Consider the following 16,854-nt stretch of genomic DNA (forward strand, 5'->3'; position numbering starts at 1 on the left):
AGAAAAATAGAAAAGTCATTTATTCCAAAATTTATAGATAATCCACACCACAGTAGCCAATATATTTCAACTGTGTCACTTTAATGTTATCTTTTATTGAGTAATTCTCTAAAGAGCTTAACGGAACGGACGCTGATTTAGACTTTGCAAAACTGGTTACTTTAACAAATAATATTCCCATGAGCACAAGCTCAGGCACTTAGGATGCATACTTTGAGGTCTTGCAAAACTCGGGTTTACAGCTCTTCAGAAAGTAGGCTGACAACCAATTTGTGTCACAAAAAACGTTGTTGCTTTTATTATTCTACGATACAATCAAGTGTATGTTGAGAATCAGAAGTATACAACTAAAAAACAAATTTAGTCAGTCAACTCAGTTTCTCAGAATATGCATTTTTCTACTACCTAACAAGCTATAGCTCAATATGGCTTTTAAGACAATGAAGTTTTAGAATGAAAAATGTAACATGGCACTTTCCTTTGGTTAGGAAATTTAATTTAGTACTAAAGGTTAAAAGCAAAGCAAAGGCGAATGTTTTATATGTTCTCTATATATTCCTAAATACAAGTTTTCTTCCAGGTACATTAAAATGAACTGCAAAGATAAAGTTCCTTTAAAAAAATCAAGAGTCCTGACTGAACAAAGGAATCATGTATTTCATCATCTCTAATTGATAAGAAGTCTGACCAAGTATTTTAAGATTACTAGACAAAGTGTTTTGAAAGGGTCTTCCCTTAAACAATCATATGGTTAAAGAAAATTGTCCATTCTTCTATTTAGTCCTATAGGACTCTACATTAGACAAAGGCCACTGAACATCACACATGGACAGCTTAATGCTCAACTCCCTTATCAAAGCTTGTAGCCTTAATGAGGATAAAAAGTAGATACTGGATACGACCTCAGTTGGCAAAGAGCGAAATGAGAGAATGTTACAACAATGAAGGTCTGTACCCAACAGTTATGTTCTTATCCTTCTGGCACTTGAGGCGAAATCGTTACTTAACCACTAGGGCTGACACCTAGATTAGACAATTTATGTCACTTTATATGGATAAGCCTTCCTGGGTTTTCTTTTGCTTAGAGAATTGTAAAATGGAAACATTAGGAAACCATTACTTTGGCAGAAGGTCTAAAACCAGATGACATAAACCATGTGATGACTGGTTGGTTGTTATCAGATGACATCAAGACTAAACCCAACCTGATCCCCACAACTTCTTTTATTGGTGAGGAACTATCAATGATTCCCATCCAAGCTTACACCAGAAAAAAGGAAGTCATTTTCTAAAAACTGTATCATTTTTAATCCATTACATTATTTTGGGGGAAGTACAAAAAAAATTTGGCTTATCAAGCCTTGAATAATCCTATATAAAATTTTCTCATCTATTTTATGAAATTTTATCCACCTTCCTACCATAGTTGTAGTGACAATAACTGAGGTCCTTACTATAAAGCATTTAGGGCTCTTAAGAAGAGCCAAAAAGAAATCAAGTAAGTGGCTATTTTTCTCTCATTTTTCATTATTATAAGGTCATAAGTATGACAGATTTGTCTGAGACAAAGTCTCACTCTGTCACCAGGCTGGAGTGCAATATCGAGATCTCAGCTCATTGCAACCTCTACCTCCCAGGTTCAAGGGATTCTCCTGCCTCAGCCTCCCGAGTAGCTGGGACTACAGGCATGTGCCACTACATCCAGCTAATTTTTGTATTTTTAGTAGAGACGGGGTTTCACCATGTTGGCCAGGCTGGTCTTGACCTTGTGACCGGACCAACTCGACCTCCCAAAGATCACAGGCATGAGCCACCCCGCCCAGCCCAGATTTTTTTAAAAATAGAGTCTTGGCCAGGCACAAGGGCTCATGCCTATAATCCCAGCACTTTGGGAGGCCGAGGCAGGTGGATCACTTGAGGTCAGGAGTTTGAGACCACCCTACCCAACAAGGTGAAACAACATCTCTACTAAAAATATAAAGCTAGCTGGGCATGGTGGTGCATGCCTGTAATCCCAGCTACTCAGGAAGCTGAGGCAGGAGAATCACTTGAACCTGGGAGGCAGAGGTTTCGATGACCCAAGATTGCACCATTGCACTCCAGCCTGGGCAACAAGAACAAAATTCCGTCTCAAAAAAAAAAAAAAAAAAAAAAAACAAAGGTGTCCGTAATCCCAGCTATTCGGGAGGCTAATAAGGCAGAATTGCTTGAACCTGGGAGGTGGAGGTTGCAGTGAGCTGAGATCGCATCACTGCACTCCAGCCTGGGTGACAAGAGCAAAACTCTGTCTCCAAAAAAAAAAAAAGATGGAGTTTCACTGTGACCCAGGCAGGAGTGCAGTGGTGCAATCTTGGCTCATTGCAACCTCTGCCTCTGGGGTTCAAGTAATTCTCCTACTTAAGCCTCTTGAGTAGCTGGGACTGCAGGCACGTACCACCACACCCAGATAACTTTTTTATTTTTAGGAGACAGGGTTTCACCAAAGTTGGCCACGCTGGCCTGGAACTCCTGGCCTCAAGTGATCTGCCTGCCTTGGTCTCCCAACGTGCTGAGACTATACCGGCATAAGTCACCTCAGCCTGGCCGACAAAATGTTTTAATATGGCACCATAAACACAGACTAATGCAACAATTTAATGTTTACAACATGATCACATATTAAGTATCGCTAACCTTAGAGCTCTTCAAAAACTAATATACTCCAACCTTATAAAGTGGATCTCGGCTGGGCACGGTGGCTCATGCATGTAATCCCAGCACTTGGGGACACTGAGTGGGCAGATCAGGAGGTCAGAAGTTCAAGACCAGCCTGGCCAACAAAATGAAACCCCGTCTCTACTGAAAATACAAAAATGAGGGAAGCATGGTGGTGCGCATCTATAGTCCCAGCTACTAGGGAGGCTGAAGAAGGAGAATCACTTGAAGTGGGGGTGGGGGGGCGGAGGTTGTGGTGAGCTGAGCAACTCCAGTCTAAGAACAGAGAAAGACTCAGTCTTAAAAAAAAAAAGAATCGTTTGAAGCCAGGAGGCGGAGGTTGCAGTGAGCCCAGATCCCACCACTGCACTCCAGTCTAGGCAAGAGAGCAAGACTCCATCTCAAAAGAAGAAGAAAAAAAAAGGCCTGGCTCATGGCTCATGGCTGTTATCCCAGCACTTTGGGAGGCTGAGGCGGGGAGATCACAAGGTCAGATCAAGACTTTCCTGGACAACATGGTGAAACCCTATCTCTACTAAAAACACAAAAATTAGCTGGGTGTCATGGCACATCCCTGGAATCCCATCTACTCAAGAGGCTGAGGATCTAGAATCACTTGAACCTGGGAGGCAGAGGTTGCAGTGAGCTGAGATCACGCCACTGACCTCCAGCCTGGTCACAGAGTGAGACTCTGTCTCAAAAATAAAAAAAAGTGGATCTTATCATAACTGTTACTTAAGACTTTTTGTGGGGCCGGGTGCGGTGGCTCACGCCTATAATCCCAGCACTTTGGGAGGCCGAGGCGGGTGGATCACGAGGTCAAGAGATCGAGACCATTCTGGTCAACACGGTGAAACCCCGTCTCCACTAAAAATACAAAAAATTAGCTGGGCATGGTGGCGCGTGCCTGTAATCCCAGCTCCTCAGGAGGCTGAGGCAGGAGAATTGCCTGAACCCAGGAGGCAGAGGTTGCGGTGAGCCGAGATCGTGCCATTGCACTCCAGCCTGGGTAACAAGAGCGAAACTCCCGTCTCCAAAAAAAAACAAAACAAAACAAAAAAAAGACTTTTTGTACGGTTTTCTGTACCAGTCTGTAGTAGAGTTCCTAGTGAGTTACTCATCTTACCCCAATAAAGTATACGGATATATTCATAATTTCCAAAACCACCACCCTATTAAGTCTAGGGTTTAAAAGGCCTAAGATAATGAAAGCCACCCTAAGTACTTAAGTCTTCTGTTGCATCTCTTCTAAAAGGGCCTTTGAGCAGCAAGGAGTAAAATAATTCACAGCTTTGACTCCTTCAGCAATTTAAGGCAAACAGTACTTTCCATGGCCTAGTTATTATCTAACTTAACTCTTTCTCCCTTTTAAGATCAATAGATACGTTTTATCAGTAAGAGCACCAATTTTTTTTTCTTCCTCTAACATGGATCATAGGAAACAAGGATCACCAAATATTAAACCAAAGTTAACAAATTTAAAACAGGACAACCTCTAACATAGAACTTGTCACCAGGTTGTCATGATGGACTTGGAGGGGAAGGTATCTGAAACTATGTTCTGAAATCTAAGCAAAAAATCCACCGTTCCTCCAAGAGTTTGTCCCAAAAGGCAAAGAACCAATTTTCTAAAAGAGGCAGAGAAAAACTTCAGAAAGGAACTTTGTAAACTTTAGCCACAGAAACAAAACTTACGGTCTAAAACCACAAAAAAGTTCACCACCCTCCCCCAGGCCCTTTCTTAAAACTTACTTTTTGCTACGTTCTTCATGGCCGTTGGCACTGCTCAACTTGTTCTCATCCTAAGCAGGGTTGATAGAAGAACATCATGAGGACGAAGTGGTAACATTTCAAGTTGTCAAAGGGTAAAGGGAACAGGAATAAGAAAATACAAAACAATTTTAAAACTAATTATTTATTTATAGTTTAACATGGAAGGCTATAAAAAAATTTAGATAGGTATGTGTTTAACCACTTTGTTGCTTACATTTAAGTCGTCAAGATACAAAAATAAAAAAATCTTTCCATATTAACATGTTAAATTTTACTTTCTTATATAGTTTAAAGTTATCCAGATTTACAATGTTGAAGTGGTTAAATATAATTTCCATAAAACATGAAGTCCTTTTTTGAGTTTTATTCCATGTGCTATGGTCCCTTTGGTCAGTACCATGGCTCTATTTCTGCCTAAGCCCCAAGTGGCCATGCTAGCAGCCAGCCACTATCGATTTCCTGTGACCGATGCCATTCCTGAGATCTTCGCCCATTTCCGTTGGAGGGTTGGGACTGTAAGAGCTTGATGCCACCTCTGTCACACATCTCGCCCTGAAGCAAACAGGGATTCACACTGCTTTAGTAATGTTGACTCCCAAGAACCCAAGAAAGTCAATTAATAATCCACCAGTCCAGCCTAAACATTTCCTACTTCCATACCTGTTTACATGGAATTACATCCATGTTAAAAAACTAAGACACAAGAATCTTAACATTAAAACAGAAAGTAGCTCTTCAAGAGTCTAAGCATTACAAAATTACATACACTATTTAAAGCTATCAAGAATTCATCCAAATTGGTACCACATGGTCGTGCTATACAATCCAAAACAAATGTATTATTTTTAAAAGGTTTAGCGAAATGTTTATTTTAAAGTTTGATTACAACAGCTATAGGAGTAAAGTGCTAACTTACAAAGCTTACAGTTTTTGACACCAGTGATAATGCATGCATACTGCTATTTTCACCACCAACTGGTGAAACAATGAATAGACAGTTTACTTTTACTGCGATACCGAAATGAGTCAAAGACTATATTAGCCAAAATAATTCCTTTGTTTTTAGTGTGAAATACTATGGCAGGGCCTAATTAAAAATAAACAATATGGAGAACAGTAAAACAGTCATCAAGTGACTCTAAGCTGTAATACTGCCTCTTGTATTTTTTTTGTTTAATTTCTACTCAGGGATCCAAGAATTTTAGTAATTATTAACTGAGCAGCAGATTGCCACTGGCCTGTTTTAAGATTTACTATCACCAGTCTTACATAGATATATATAAATTTTAAAATCTCACCCATTTCTTCTTAGAAGACTTATTAGAAGATTTAACTTGCCACAGACTGGTTATGCTTTGTTATTCTTGGACCCCTGCTTTTTCCCAAACCACTACATTCACCTTTTTGCTATACCAAACTGGAGCTGGTAATTCTTAGTTGAGTCATTTTACCTAGGGGACCACGGTACAGCGATAAGTCACTCAATTACTACCTTATGATTGACAGTTCACACTGGAATCAAAGGTGAATTCATGGGAGTAGAGGTGAGATATCGTTAGGCAAGTCTACAAAGAGAGATAGATGGGCATTTATTCATCACGCTGAAGTGAAACTACTGCACAATATTATTACATCAATAGCATATATTTACTTTTGTAAGTTACACGCAATGCATCTCTGATAAGATAAATCAAGAGGGCTCCGGGGAGGTTAGTTTACATTTCAGCAGTAGTTTCGTGAATAATGCTAAATTAAGAAATATATAAACCTCACCGACATGTTTTTTCTCACCTTCTTGTAAGGAGCCTCAAGCATTGCTTCAATATCAATATCGTCTGCCATTTTCTCTAAACGCCTAGAAAAAGAACAAGACAATTTCTTGAGTAAACATTTTTTTGAGACATAATTTCACTCTTGTTACCTATATTGCCTAACATTTTCTTTAAACGCCTAGGAAAAGAACAACACGATTCCGTGAGTAAACATTTTTCTTTTTTTTTTGAAACGGAGTTTTTCTCTAGTTGCCAAGGCTGAAGTGCAGTGGCGCGATCTGGGCTCACTGCAAGCTCCGCCTCCCGGGTTCAAGTGATTATCCTGCCTCACCTCCCAAATAGCTGGGATCATAGGCGCCTGCCACCACGCCCAGTTAATTTTTGTATTTTTAGTAGAGACGGGGTTTCACTATGTTGAGGAGGCTGGTCTCGAACTCCTGACCTCTAGTGATCCCCCTGCCTCGGCCTCCCCAAGTGCTGGGATTAGAGGCGTGAGCCACCACGCCCGGCCTGGTAAACGTTTTTCAAATCGACTGAATTTTTTTCTCAGCCAACATCCTCTAAAACTTAAGGAAAACCTCCAAAAGCCCTACAATGAATGAGTAAAGTGACATGCATTTTAACAAGGTTTGCTTCTGTAAGTGAATTCAAAACACCTCTTACACCAAACACACGAAAATGGAGACTTCAATGTCGAATGTTTAAAACCCTGCTACCAACTCCAAAAACATAAACTGCGAGACCCGAACGAGAGCGCCTCTTTCCGCGCAAAAATCGCGCTGCCATTTTAGGGGCAAAGGGAAACTCCCTCCATTAGGAGGGGTTGTGAGCCAAGGCACCGTTCGACTGGCGCCATGTTAGGAGGTCGCGGCCTGCCCAGGCCTCGGAGACAGGTCACCATCCTACCGCGGCCTCTCGAGGCTCTTTACCACAGGAATTCAGACTACCCGACAGAAAAATAAGGGTGTGGTCGCTGAAACAGGGCCGATTTCTCGAGAACCTCCCCCGACTCCGGTCACTAAAGACCGCCAAGAGCGCCCCTCGGTCCAAAAAGGAGTCAAACCTAGAGAAAGCTGGAATAATACGCGGGTCCGCGACGTCCCAGTACCTGTGCCGGCTTTCGGGCGCCTGTGGTGCTCGTGCTCGTGAAGAGACTGCTGCTGCCGCCGCCGCCGCTACTGCTGTTGCTACTGTTAAGCCCCTAGGCCCAGGCCGCGGGACTGCCCAGCCCGAATATCGGGCTCCGAGGACGGCTAGGCCCAAGCGAATCTAAAAAAAACAATGGAATTAGAGAAGCCCACGCGGGAGAGCAGGACGGCGGCTTCGGCAGCTCAGGATCCACCCCTGCGACAGCGTCGGCAAGCTCCCTGAAATGGCGGCCGCTGCTTCCCTGTACTCACATTCACCAGCACACATACACACACAAACACACGGGGCCTCACAGAGCCCTCAGCACGGGCTCTCGCGAGAAGCTGCCCCACGCTCCAAATCGGAGCGGCCAAAATATCGCGAGATGTAAATAAGACCCCCCCCCCGCGACCGTAGCCCAATCTCGCGCAATGATTGCGCCATAGACATTCCCATCCCCCATTCAGAGGGGCGCGTTTCACTACCCCGCTGCATAAGCACCCTAATCTCGCGAGACGGCGCGGGTCTCTAGGGCAAAGACAGTTGGTGGACTGCCTGTCAATCTTTCAGAGAGCTCCTAGCTGAGTGGAGGTCTGTCGTGGCCGCCCCTTCGGTGGGGCCTCCTCACGGCCATCTGAAGATTCCCTCCGCACAGCCGACCGCCTCCGCTCTGGCCTCCCACCCGGATGGCTGTCAAGGTCGCCATAAGGCAACATAGTCCTTATGGCGATAGGATAAGACGGCCATATTCAGATTATCCGCTGAGGGTGGAGACGAAGTGGTAAAGTGTAACAGAAAGCGAGAGGAGACCTTGAGGGGTAGGAGGAGAGGGGGAGATAATAAAAATAGATTTCCTTGTCATTTGGAGCCAATGGCGCGTCGTCCACTGTCGAGCTTTGAAACACCCTTGGAAATAGTGGAGAAAAGGAAAACAAGGTGGAAAAAATAAACTCTGCTTCCCTTGGCATGGGATCAGCTTTTGTGCCCTGAATTTAATCAGCTCTTGTGTCAGTGTTGCTACCGTTTCTTCAAAAATGTTCCCCTTCCTGAATATTACTGAAGAATTGCTGGAAAAAAAAAGACCCCTCCTCCCACCAAAAAAAGGTCCCCCTTTCCCCTCCTCTCCCCTGAACTCTCCCAGATGTCTGGTAATTAGAGTGTGAATTCGCCGCTTGTTGTTTAGTCAGTACTAGATGCTAGAAAAAAATTGGAAAGAAGTCTTCAAATCAAAAATCTTACCTAAGTCTCTTAACAGTCTAATGATTGAGGGCAGAAAAGATTCGAAATGAGATGCTTTGATTCGTGTAGCTAGCTGCTCCAACACTGTGTGACCTTGGACAAGGAAATTAACCTCAGAGCAGATCTTTTATTTACTGATTTAAAAGGGGACATATTGCCAGGCACGGTGGCTCACGCCTGTAATCCCAGCACTTTGGGAGGCCAAGACGGGCGGATCATGAGGTCAAGAGATCGAGACCATCCTGGCCAACATGGCGATACCCCGTCTCTACTAAAATGCAAAAAATTAGCCGGGCATGGTGGCGCACACCTGTAGTCCCATCTACTCGGGAGGCTGAGGCAGGGGAATCGTTTGAACCTGGGAGGTGGAGGTTGCAGTGAGCTGCTATCGCGCCACTGCACTCCAGCCTGGCGACAGAGCAAGACTCCGTCTCGGAAAAAAAAAAGGTGGGGGGACATATTCAGGCCTGGCGCCGTGGCTCACGCCAGTAATTCCAGCACTTTGGGAGGCCGAGGCGGGCGGATCGCCTGAGGTCGGGAGTTCAAGACCAGCCTAACATGGAGACACCCCGTCTCTACTAAAAATAACAACATTAGCCAGGTGCGGTGGCGCATGCCTGTAATCCCAGCTACTTGAACCCAGGAGGCTGAGGTTATGGTGAGCCGAGATCACACCATTGCACTCCACCCTGGGCAACGAGCAAAACTCCGTCTCAAAAAAAAAAAAAAAAAAGGTGGGGGACATATTCTTAGTAGCTAGACTAAGCTACCTGAGACTGAGGAAGGCAGGTAATGGTCACTACTGAATTTCAGAGGTTTGTAGGGCATGTCTGCCCAAGTAGACCCTCAGTGAATTAATGAATGAAGTCTCAGTAAGGTTGTAGTGAAGATTAAATGATATAATGTCTGTAAAACACCTGGAAAATATTTAATCTTCAAAAAAGCTAACGTCTATTTCTGCTAAACAAAATTATTTAGAGAAAATAAAGATGTTAAGAGGTTTTACCTCTCAGGTTAACTTTACACACAGGCCAGGGTTTATCTTAGAGGATTATTTTTATTTATTTATTTATTTATTTTTTTTTTTTTTTTTTTTTTTTTTTGAGACGGAGTTTCGCTCTTGATACCCAGGCTGGAGCGCAATGGCGCGATCTCGGCTCACCGCAATCTCCGCCTCCTGGGTTCAGGCAATTCTCCTGTCTCAGCCTCCTGAGTAGCTGGGATTACAGGCACGCGCCACCGTGCCCAGCTAATTTTTTGTATTAGTAGAGACGGGGTTTCACCATGTTGACCAGGATGGTCTCGATCTCTTGACCTCGTGATCCACCCGCCTCGGCCTCCCAAAGTGCTGGGATTACAGGCTTGAGCCACCGCGCCCGGCATTTTTATTTATTTTTATTTTTTTTAAGAGATGAGGTTTCACCATGTTGGCACAGGCTGGTCTTGGAACTCCTGACCGCAGGTGATCCACCCGCCTCGGCCTCCCAAAGTGCTGGGATTACAGGCGTGAACCTCCGCGCCCGGCCAAGGATTATTAATAACAGTTATTTCGTAGTTAGAATACTCTCTTAATCCTTTTTCTGAAAATTCAGATCCTGTTTTGATTTTGTTTTATTTCTGAGAAGGAGTCTGGCTCTGGAGGCGGAGTTCGGTGGCTCATGCCTATAATCCCAGCACTTTGGGAGACTGAGGCAGGTGGATTATTTGAGGTCAGGAGTTCAAGACCAGCCTGACCAACCTGGCAAAATTCCATCTTACTAAAAATAGAAAAATTAGCCGGGCATCGTGGGGGCCTGCAGTCCCAGCTACTTGGGAGACTGAGGCAGGAGACTCCCTTGAATCCAGGAGGCAGAGGTTGTACTGAGCTGAGATCACGCCACTGCACTCCAGCCTGCGTGACAGAGCTAGACTGCATCTTAAAAAAAAGGGCACCCCCCCACCGCCGGCCTGGTAATTCCAGTATTCTGACTTGTTACTGTGCAAAATCAAAGCATGAAGGTGACACTTCATTTTTCTTGTTTGGAAGCATGACAGGACAGAATTTGACCTTAACCTCTAGACATCTTGTTTGGGAAGAAGAAGAATTTAAGTTCTAAGTCACTTGATGATTTGAGATCCCTTAAATAGTTTTCTGCTCAAGGATCATCAGAGACAATTTGGCAACTTAGCAGATAATTAAAAAACACCATTTAAAAAAATCAAGTCTCTCAAACAAGAGTGTTTGTTTGTTTGTTTTTTGAGACAGTCTTGCTTAGTCCCCCAGGCTGGAGTGCAATGGTGTAACCTCAGCTCGCCGCAACCTCTGCCTCCTAGGTTCAAGTGATTCTTCTGCCTCAGCCTCCTGAGTAGCTGAGATTACAGGCATGTGCCACCACAACCAGTTAATTTTGTATTTTTAGTAGAGATGGGGTTTCTCCATGTTGGTCAGGCTGGTCTCGAACTCCTGACCTAGGTGTGATCCACCCACCTCAGCCTCCCAAAAGTGCTGGAATTACAGGCATGAGCCACCGCACCCGGCCAAACAAGAGTATTTTTTATGTTTAAAAGAAAATATCCAACTGGGCGCCGTGGCTCACACCTATAATCCTAGCACTTTGGGAGGCCAAGGCAGGCAGATCACGAGATCAAGACATTGAGACTACCCTGGCCAACATAGTGAAACCCTGTCTCTACTAAAAATACAAAATTTAGCTGGGTGTGGTGGTGCATACCTGTTATCCTAGCTACTCGAGAGGCTGAGGCAGGAGAATCGCTTGAACCCAGGAGGTGGAGGTTGCAGTGAGCCACGATTGCACCAGTGCACCAAGATTGCACCAGTGCCCTCCGGCCTGGGTGATAGAGGGGGACCTCTGTCTCAAAAAAAAAAGAAAGAAAGAAAAATGGAAGAAAGAAAAGAAAAGAAAAGAAAATATCCTTAGGCATGATGGCACATGACCTGTAATCCCAGAACTTTGGGAGGCCAAGGCAGGAGGATTGCATGAGCCCAGGAATTTGAGACTAGCCTGGGCAATATATCAAGACCTTATCTGTACAGACAACTTAAAAAAATTAGCCAGACATGATGATGCATGCCTGTAGTTCCAGCTACTCAGGAGGCTGAGATGGGAGTATTGCTTGAGCCTAGGAGTTCAAGACTGCAGTCAACTAGAATCATGTGCCACTTTACCCCAGCCTGGGCAACAGAGAAGGACCCTATCTCTAACAGAAAAGAAAATATGACCAACATAACATGCTTTTCATTCACTTTATAAAACTTCTGTAACTCTGGTTCATAAACTTTCTATGTAAATTAATTTCCCTTTTATAATTTTGCTCTCGGGGGACTGCAGGTGGGGTTTAAAAAAATTTTTTTTTGCTCTCAAAGGATAGAGGAATGGAGCCTGAAATAGAGTTGAAAAAGTAATGAATATACTTAGAGAATTAGACTATAAACTAAATGTATTTTACCAATATAAGGATTTTTAATTTTTTAATTATTAAGGGTTTATTTTAAGTGTATATGTTTATCAGATACATGTAATTTTGGGTTTTTTTTTGTTTTTTTTTTGTCTCCAAAGATCTATAGCAGGTAGAATTGTTTTTTTGGTTTTTTTGAGACAGTCTCCCTCTGTCTCGAGGCTGGAGTGCAGTGGTGGGATGTCAGCTCACTGCAACTGCCACCTCCCAGGTTCAAGCCATTCTCCTGCAGGAGAATCGCTTGAACCATGGAGGCACAGTTTTCAGTGAGCCGAGAATGAGCCACTGCACTCCAGCCTGGGTGACAGAGTGAGACTCCATCTCAAAAAAGAAAAAAATTTTTTTGTAGAGACTAGGACTTCAAATGCGATGTTTTGATACAGGCATATAATGTGTAATAATCAAATCAGAGTAATTGGGTTAATCTCAAGCATTTCTCTTTTTTATTTTTATTTTTGATGGAGTTTCACTCTTGTCACCAAGGCTGGAGTGCAATGGCACATTCTTGGCTCACTGGAACCTCCATCTCCCAGGTTCAAGTGGTTTTCCTCCCTCAGCCTCTTGAGTAGCTGGGATTCACTCCCCACTAATTTTTGTATTTCTAGTAGAGACGGGGTTTCACCATGTGGGCCAGGCTGGTCTTGAACTCCTGAACTCATGATCCACCTGCCTCAGCCCCTAAAATCCTGGGATTACAGGTGTGAGCTACCGTACCTGGCCCAGATGCAATTAATTTTAACACCCGTGTGACCCTTGCCTGATTTAGGCAGATGAAATTGTACCTCCCACCCAGGTTCCTTTTCCTTCTGTACTTGATTATCTAATCAATCTACTTCCTGATTGAATTTTTTTTTTTTGAGACAGAGTCTAGCTCTGTTGCCCAGGCTAGAGTGCATTGGCACGATCTCAGCCCAGTACAACCTCTGCCTCCCAGATTCAAGCAGTTCTCCTGCCTCAGCCTCCCAAGTAGCTGGGATTACAGGCGCGAGCCACCACGCCTGGCTAATTTTTATATTTTTAGTAGAAACCAGGTTTCACCATGTTTAGTCAGGCTCCTGACCTCATGATCCATCCACCTCGGCCTCCCAAAGTTCTGGGATTATACACGTGAGCCACCTCGCTCGACCTAGAAGAAATCTTTCAAGGGTACATCCCTAGCTACTTACTTGAGGTTGATACCACGTTAACTTTGCTGGGGATCATTGGAATCACTGTCAAAGAATCCTGTCCTCAAACTCAAGATAATTTCATTAGATCCTATGTGAACTAGATAGGAAGATAACAATTGATGCTTTCTGTCAGAGTTTCATCTTTGGTCAAAAAAGTAAAATGTTGGCCCGGTGCGGTGGCTCACGCCTGTAATCCTAGCACTTTCAGAGGCCAAGGTGGGTGGATCTCAAGACCAGCCTGGACATCATGGTGAAACCCCATCTAAAAAAAAAAAAAAAAAGTAAAATATTTTGAACTCACCATAGTTATGGTAATGAAGAAAATTAAGGGACATTTACAATAGCCTATCTGTCTATCCCAAGGCCAAAAGTATTGCCCAAAATGCTACTTTAGATTGAGAATAAAATTGAAAACATTCAATAGGTGATAACCTAAAATGTAATTTATAACACTCATTTAGAGCTTATCAATGAAATATACTGTTTACTGATTCATTCAATAAGTGTTTATTTAGTACATTTGGTAGGTGATATACTCTTTAAGACAATTTGTGAGCACAAAACTAATCAAATGGATCATCCTTTTTCCTTCAAGAGTTTCCAATTTAGTGAGAGAACACCTGAAGGAACATAAAACTATATTCAAGATACTGTCTTGCATTGTACTAATAAGATTTTGAATAAACTCAATGCTTTAAACATCAAAAGTCAGGGTCTTGGCCAGGCATGGTGGCTGACACCTATAATGCCACCACTTTGGGAGGCCAAGGCAGACAACCACTTGAGCCCAGGAGTTTGACACCAGCCTGGTCATCATAGCAAGAATCTGTCTCAGAAAAAAGATGGAGTCTGGCAATGTATCCCAGTAGGCATTGTATAGTGGCACCATCACAGCTTATTGCAGCCTTGAACTCCTGGCCTTAAGTGATCATCCCACCTCAACCTCCTTAGTAGCTAGGACTACAGACACATACCACTACACCTGGCTACTTTTTTTCCTTTTTTTTTTTTCGTGGAGACAGGGTGTCTCTGTGTTGCCCAGCCAGGTCTTGAAATCCTGGTCTGAAGCAATCCTCCCACCTCAGCCTCCCAAAATGCTAAAATTATAGGCGTGAGCCACCTAACGTGGCTAATAGTATTAATAATAGTGTATTTGCATAGCACTGCACACATTATAAACCTTTTTCTTTTTTTTTTTTTAAGGTGGGGTTTCACCATGATGGCCAGGCTGGTCTTGAACTCCTGACCTCAGGTGATCCACCCACCTCGGCCTCCCAAAGCACGCCATAAACCTTTTTCTATATAAAATCCCATTTATTCCTCTAAATCTGTTCATTTCCTTTTTTTTTTTTTGAGACGGAGTCTCACTCTGTCACTCAGGCTGGAGTGCAGTGGTGTCATCTTGGCTCATTGCAATCTCCACCTGCCAGGTTCAAGCAATTCTTCTGCCTCAGCTTCCCACGTAGCTAGGATTACAGGCGTGTGCCACCGCACCTGGACTTTTTTTGTTTTTTGTTTTTTTTGAGACACAGTTTTGCTCTTTCACCCAGGCTGGAGTGAACTGGCGTGATCTTGGCTCACGGCAATCTCCACATCCCAGGTTCAAGCGATTCTCCTGCCTCAGCCTCCCAAGTAGCTGGGAGTACAGGCACACACCACCATGCCTGGCTGATTTTTGTATTTTTAGTAGAGACGGGGTTTCACCATGTTAGCCAGGGTGGTCTCGAACTCCTGACCTGAGGTGATCCACCTGCCTTGGCCCCTCAAAGTGTTAGGATTACAGGCATGAGTCACAGGGCCCAGTTTTTTTTTTTTTTTTTTGGGATGGGGTCTTGTTCTGTCACATAGGCTGGAGTCACTCTGAGTCACTCCGTCACTCAGGCTGGAGTGCAGTTGCACAATCTCTGCTTACTGCAACCTCCATTTCATGGGTTCAAGAGATTCCCCTGTCTCAGCCTCTTGAGTAGCTGGGACTACAGGTTTGCGCCACCATGCCTGGCTAATTTTTTGTATTTTAGTAGAGTAATTTTGTATTTCAGTATTTTTGTATTTAATAAGGTTTCACCATGGCCAAGATGGTCTCCGTCTCCTGACCTTGTGATCTGCCGGCCTTGGCCTACCAAAGTGCTCACAGGTGTTAGCCATTGTGCCCAGCCATTTTTTTTTTTCATATGGAGTCTTGCCCTGTTGCCCAGGCTGGATTACACTGGTGCAATTTCAGCTCACTGCAATCTCCACCTCCTGGGTTCAAGCGATTCTCCTGCCTCAGCCTCTGAAGTAGCTGAGATTACAAGCACACACCACCACACCTGGATAATTTTTGTATTTTTAGTAAAGACGAGGTTTCACCATGTTGGCCAGACTGGTCTCCAACTCCTGACCTCAAGTGATCACACCCACCTCAGCCTCTCAAAGTGTTGGGATTACAGGCATGAGCCACCACTTCCGGCCTTGTTTATTTCCTTGAATGAAATAAATTGAAAAAAAAAAAAAAAAAAAAGTAGCTAATTGATATATGTCATCAGAACAGTTAGGGAGATTTTTTTTTCAACATTTTATTATGAATATTTTCAAGCAGAGGTTGAGAGAATAGTACAGATGCCCACCATCTATTTTACATTTAACATTTTGCAGCGTTTTCTCTATCACATATTCATCTATCCCTTTGTTCATCCATTCATACAACTTAATTTTTTATGCTTTTCAAAGCAAATTGCAGACATATACTTTATTCTTAAACACTTCAGCATTCCATAATCTCAACTAGAGTTTAATGGTGTTCACAATGTTTTCAAAAGACATAACATTTACATACGGCAAAATGCACAAATCTTAAATGTACCAATAGATTCCTTCTGACAAATGCTTACAAATTGGGTAATGTTCTGTTAACTTTATTTAAGTGAAGAATGGCAGACATGGGCACAAAGGGCCAGAGAAAGCAGTATATTTTGTCCCAAAATTTCTGATTTGACAACCAGAGAAATAGTATATTTTGTCCCAAAATTTCTGATTTGACAACCAGATAAACCATTGCAAATTAGGAGGCAGAGTATTGTTTAAAAACATCTGCTAACAGAAGCAAAAATAATGCAATTAAACACAGCATTGCAAAAGATTTAGGAATTAAGCAAATCTAGCAATAGAGAGGAAGATTCTGCTGACAAGGCATCACAAGATGGAGATACACCTTGAAAATGAAGGATGGCAAACAAAAGAAGCATCAGTTCAACAGTGGTTTTGAATGAAAGGCATGTGATTCCATGATATGAATGAATGACCATGTACACTGAATAGCCCAGAAAGACATAGCATCTCTGAAAGGATGTATCTAATAGACTCATTCTTTTGGGGGCTGAAAAAATAGGTTCTTAACAGTCATTTTCTGTAAGAGGTCTATAGACATACATCTTGCCCAAACATCTCTAAATACCCAGCTCCCTAGCTCACCTAGGTGGCAGGAACCTGTTACCTCAGCTACTCAGGAGGCTGAGGTGGGAGGATTTTTTGAGCCCCGGAATTCACATACAGCCTGGGCAACATGGTGAGACCTTTCTCTAAAATAAATGAAATAAATAACTAGGTCCCAACTCAATATATAAATGAAGCAACAGAGTTGCAAC

General features: G+C 43.1%; 1 protein-coding gene across 4 annotated transcripts in view; it reads right to left on the reverse strand.

The window, feature by feature from the left end:
* The window catches only part of RBM39 (RNA binding motif protein 39), a 42,650-nt gene extending 34,984 nt beyond the window's left edge, over positions 1–7,666 (reverse strand). For all 4 annotated transcript variants that reach the window (XM_012455090.2, XM_012455089.2, XM_012455088.2 and 1 more), the window contains exons 1-3: positions 7,348–7,666; positions 6,259–6,322; positions 4,447–4,496 (exon numbers count right to left, since the gene is read on the reverse strand). In XM_012455090.2, the coding sequence (XP_012310513.1) occupies positions 4,447–4,496; positions 6,259–6,309 (101 nt within the window). In that variant the 5' untranslated portion in view covers positions 6,310–6,322; positions 7,348–7,666. The remainder of the gene's footprint in view (positions 1–4,446; positions 4,497–6,258; positions 6,323–7,347) is intronic.
* Between the last annotated feature and the right edge of the window lie 9,188 nt (positions 7,667–16,854).

The sequence above is a fragment of the Aotus nancymaae genome, unplaced genomic scaffold, assembly GCF_030222135.1.
Source record: "Aotus nancymaae isolate 86718 unplaced genomic scaffold, 86718_ANA_hifiasm-v0.15.2.pri h1tg000029l, whole genome shotgun sequence".
In the NCBI taxonomy this organism is placed as follows: domain Eukaryota; kingdom Metazoa; phylum Chordata; class Mammalia; order Primates; family Aotidae; genus Aotus; species Aotus nancymaae.